Raw genomic sequence first — 5,000 nt, forward strand, 5'->3', positions numbered from 1 at the left:
CTCATCTTGTGACGCGAGAAAACAGCTCATCTGTGCGGCTACATATGGACACCAGACCTCCTCTACCTGTTATACCGTCGCTCACATTACAAACCACAACACTCCCGAATCAAAACACAACTGAGCTTAACACATACTTACTTGCATGGTCGGACGGGATCTGCACACATGATGTTGACAAATGAATCATTCAGATGTTTTTGAACAGCTACGCACAATCACACACACACACACACACTCCCCCGCCCATATGCTGAAACAGCATCATCATCATCATCACGCTGCCCCATGATCGCGAAAGCTACTTGGCAGCCGAACAAGCTAATTATGAAAACAGCTAGCTTGCTAATTACTGGCCTAATATGATTATTGAATGTATCCACATAGCTAGCGGTGCCTGCTGTGTGTGTGTGTGTGTGTGTGTGTGTGTGTGTGTGTGTGTGTGTGTGTGTGTGTGTGTGTGTGTGTGTGTGTGTGTGTGTAGCTAGCCAGCCTAGCCTTCAGATGTGACAGCATTGGCGAGCAAGCCATGCAGGCATTCAACATGAATTAGAAAACGTCAAACCCCAAACATATTGAGCACAATCCTTATAATAAAAAAACACAAACCTCAAATACCACATCTTCATCAAAATCCTCAGTCATTGCTCCCCGCCATCGATGTTCAACCGTTACGCATTCTGGGATTGTAGTCGCTAGGAAAAACGTATAAGAAAAGTTGAGGGGAGTTGCTAGCAGGTTGCTAGCTGCGCAAACCAAGCGTCGTTGTAAAACTACAATTCCCAAAATTCAAATCGCCTGTGGCTTCTTCACGAAAAGCAGGCGTGTGTGTGCTGTGCGAGTGGCGCCTCCAGTGGCAGTGCGGTGTATAGACCGTACCTCAGCGGGGAGCCAGGGAAGGAAACAGCGCCGTGGACAAAACTACCGAAAGAAAACTGGAGGAAAACGGTAAAGAAGAGAGCCAAGACGACTTCGTTCACGTTTCTGCCGCTGAAACCTGGAGTACTTTTTTGAGGATTTGTGAATGTCGTTTGCGCGGTGGTCTTCGAGGCTGACTATGGCGTCGGAAAAAGAAAATTCACGAAATTCCACGGCATCCCATTGAAAGGAAGTTTTACTCATGGAGTAAGGAGTGAAGTCGGGAGTCATGAGCACAGGTTTGTTTCCTGGATGGCTGAGTTAGCGATTTATGTTGCATTATTTTTGTCGACAAAAGTAGTTAATCTGAGTGCATTTTCAGTTTTAACAAGCAAACCTAACACCAACCCCCTTTAGTTGAAGGCTTTGCATTGATGTATATGCCATCTATTTTTGCCAGGTTACTTTTTGTAATTATTGTTTTTCTTAATGATAGCTCTCGTAATATAAGCCGCGGTGAGAAGATGAGCGTTGTAGACTCTCGCCGAGTGAGTGAAGTCATCTTTGTGGTGGAATATTACATGCAACACAGATGCGCCCGGCTGCTATCTAAACGCTGGGGGGCAGATAATTCAGTCCTTTGTGTAACATCTGTCCTGCTGATGCGGCCGTTTAATTGTATATTTTTTCTTCAAAACTTTGATACGTCTGTGTAGTCCGCTACTAAGTTGTCATATCATTGCCACATTCAACATGTGTGAGGCGAACGGGGAATGTTCAATCCGTTGAAGGAAATGGAATATGGCCTTAAGTTTTGCACATTTGTTTCCATGAGTAGTGAAGTCGTTGCTGAGGGTCATTCAGGCACATCCGCTCGATGACTCCGCTTCTCGTGGTGTCGACCGGCCAGGAGCTCTGGTCCAGCCTCAGTCGAGCGGAAAATAAGGCCCATAGGCTAGCTCTGAAGCATCTGATTAGGCCTACGGAATACACACACACACACACACACGCACGCATACACACACACACACACACGCACGCATACACACACACACACACACAGCAAAACAGGGCTAGTGACTGGCTAAACAAGACACACACACACACACACACACACACTGATGTCCATGTACTCCAAATGAAAGCAGTTTCATCAACTAGGCCCTCCTCAGCAAGTGGAGGACTGGTTTGTAATCAGAGTGAGTGGACAGGGAGGAAGCGTGCAGAGAGTGAACGCTGGCTTGGGCTCCTGCCACTGGAGCACAGACCACATTTCCTCTGCCGAAAATAAACAAGCCAAAGCTCCCGTCAACAACACCAGGTTTCCCTTCCAATCCAACGCGTGAAACAACAGAAATACACATTTAGAAGACCTAGAGTCGATGGTGATTAGACAAATGTTGGTGTTTTTCACAAATGTTTCACAAGCGACTGCTCCCGTCCTTATGACAGCGAGCTGTCCTCCAGCCATGAACGGGAGGGCGGGATCTGGTCATCATTTCAATGCTGAATCTGTGTTTTTATCCTAACCCGTTTATCCATTTAGTCCTGTAAGGGACATCTGCGATGGGACTTGTGCAGCATCGTCAGGGGGACATTCATAAACTAATGACATTACTGCAATCAAAGTGTCTTTGTGAGGACGGGTTGGCGAGCCAGACGCCAGGCCTACCTACGTCTGCTTCATTCAGCAGCCCCGTCCACACTAGGCAGCCACGGTTATCATATGTTATGAGATTAGAGAGATTCTTCTGTCGTTCCTTAACTGTCTTGCTCCTTGGAACAAGGCATAGCCCCCCCCCCCCCCCCCCCCCTCCACTCCCACTCCCTTCATCAGTCTCCTCACTAAGCTTTAAAGTCCCTGTGACCTCTGACCCATGCTCTTACCACACCCGGCAGCTGTGTGTGTGTGTGTGTGTGTGTGTGTGTGTGTGTGTGTGTGTGTGTGTGTGTGTGTGTGTGTGTGTGTTGCTGGCTAGCTGGTGGGTGGGGGTAGGGTGGAGCAGAATGGACTGGGTTAACTGGTGCCTGAACAGATTCCACTGTGCTCTTCACCCAGTGCTCTTAACCAATCACAGGGGAGGAAGGGGCGTGGCTACCCAGCCAGCAGCACAACACACCCAGACTTCATCCCGGCCAGCGTTGTCTAATCTCTTCTTTCCTCTCCTCCTCTCCTCTCCTCTCCTCTTCTGCCTCTACAGGTGTAAAGAAGCCGCCAGTGGCTCCCAAACCCAAACTCGCCCCCCAGGCCAAACCCTCGCCCCCTCCCATCGCCCCCAAACCCGACCTGCTCCTCTCTCAGCCCTCCTCCTCCCCCCCCCAGCCCTCCTCCCCCCCCCAGCCCTCCCCAGCCGCGCTAAAGAGAGCCAAACCTGCCGTGGCACCCAAGCCATGCCTCCCCAAGCCCTCCGCCTCCCCCCCGCCCCCCAAACCCGGCGCTCCCCGCCCCCTCTCCCAGGAGCTCCTGAGGGCGGTGGAGGACAGCCTCTCCCTCCTCAACTCCAGGAACGAGGTTCTGTCGGAGCCCGGCCTGCGCCACTCAGACTACATCATCCCCACCTGCTCCTGCGGCCTCCAGGGCTGTTCCCAGGGCTGTTCCCAGTGCCGGCGGCTGGGGAACAGGAACGGGAACGCCACAGAGGTGGGGAGCGATCGGCTCCGTTCCTGGCAGAACGGGAACTCTACGGAGGGTTCCGGAATGCCAGTGCCAAGGCAGCGGGACGAGGCAGAGAATGGAGAGGAGGAGGAAGAGGAGGAGGAGGAGGAGGACGAGGGAGGAGAGAGAGAGGGGACGGGAGGTGTGAGCAATCACCTCCACCTCCGACACAAGGACAAACCTCTGAGGCAGGAGAGGCAGAGGCATCTGGAGGAGAGCCAGGGGGCCAGAGAGGCACAGCAGCAGGGGAACAGGGAGGAGGGTACGAGCTATCAGCCTGGGTCAGTGGACCAGCCATGGAATGTTCTGGAGGAGTCGGAGACTGAGACCCAGGCGGAGGCTCCTAAAGCAGGACAGACAGACACAGACTGCACTGAGAGTGAACCCCTCCCCCGCACCCTCACCCCCTCTCAGACAGCCTCCCCCACCCTCACCCACTCTCGGACAGCCTCCCCCACCCTCACCCATTCTCAGACAGCCTCCCCCACCCTCACCCACTCTCGGACAGCCTCCCCCACCCTCACCCATTCTCAGACAGCCTCCCCCACCCTCACCCACTCTCGGACAGCCTCCCCCACCCTCACCCATTCTCAGACAGCCTCCCCCACCCTCACCCCCACTCAGGGGGACGGTGAGCCTCCCAGCGCCTCCTCTCACACGGACAGCCAAGCACCGTCCTGCAGGACACCCAGGATACCCCCCGACCTGCTGGTCCCAGCTGCCCCCAGTAAGCCCCTGCCCGTGCCCCTCCCACGCAAGCCCAGGAAGCCGGCCCTGGTGAGGCAGGACGGCATAGAGGGGGGGGCAGAGGAGGGCAAACAGGCTGGGGAGGCGGGGGAGGCGGGGGGTCTGTCTTTGGGACACATACAGGGTATGACCAGCAACCCCCAGGTCACTGGCACGGAGGAGGAGGAGGAGGAGGAGGAGGAGCCTCTCGCACCCGTGCCGCCCCCCCGACAGAAGTCCCTCTCCCCCCACCTCCACAGAGCAGTCCACTCCCCCCCCTCCCTCAACAGACACGCCTCCCACTCCCTGGACCTGCTCTCCCAGCCTGAGCCCAATGCACTGACCTCCGAGACCAGAGGAGAGGAGGAGGAGGAGGAGGGGGGGGGAGAAGGAAGAGGAAGAGGAGGAGGAGAGGAAGAGGAGGACGGGTACGGGGACTTTGAGCGCTACCCCGTCACCCGGAGCCTGCCCAAACAGATCAAGCTCAGCTGCCGGACGCCGCTCACCATGGCGACGAAATCCGCCTCCGCGGAGGAGGGGTCGCCCAGGGCTGCGCCCAGGAAGCCCCAGAGACACAGCCTCCCGCCTCCTGCCGTCACCCCCCCGGCCCCGCCTCATGCCATTACGCCCATGAGGGACCTCCCCGCCCCCCCACAGGAGAAGGCCGCCTGGCGCTTCCCCAGGCCCAGCGTGGCGTTCTTCGGGAGGCAGATCTCCCGGCACAGCAGCACGGTCAGCAGCAGCAGCGTGGCCCCCCAGG

General features: G+C 55.7%; 2 protein-coding genes across 2 annotated transcripts in view; one reads left to right on the forward strand and one right to left on the reverse strand.

Annotated features, from left to right (window-relative positions):
* The window catches only part of vezt (vezatin, adherens junctions transmembrane protein), a 14,146-nt gene extending 13,468 nt beyond the window's left edge, over window positions 1-678 (reverse strand). The window contains exon 1 of the mRNA XM_083692202.1: window positions 610-678. Coding sequence (XP_083548328.1) covers window positions 610-645 — 36 coding nt within the window. The 5' untranslated portion in view covers window positions 646-678. The remainder of the gene's footprint in view (window positions 1-609) is intronic.
* Window positions 679-1,147: 469 nt separating this feature from the next.
* fgd6 (FYVE, RhoGEF and PH domain containing 6) overlaps window positions 1,148-5,000 on the forward strand; it is a gene marked incomplete at its 5' end in the record, with an annotated part of 20,766 nt that continues 16,913 nt past the window's right edge. The window contains 2 exons of the mRNA XM_083691916.1: window positions 1,148-1,157; window positions 2,937-5,000. The exon at window positions 2,937-5,000 is cut by the window's right edge and continues 472 nt beyond it. Coding sequence (XP_083548042.1) covers window positions 1,148-1,157; window positions 2,937-5,000 — 2,074 coding nt within the window. The remainder of the gene's footprint in view (window positions 1,158-2,936) is intronic.

Source organism: Argentina silus, assembly GCF_951799395.1.
Source record: "Argentina silus genome assembly, chromosome: 20".
Taxonomy (NCBI): domain Eukaryota; kingdom Metazoa; phylum Chordata; class Actinopteri; order Argentiniformes; family Argentinidae; genus Argentina; species Argentina silus.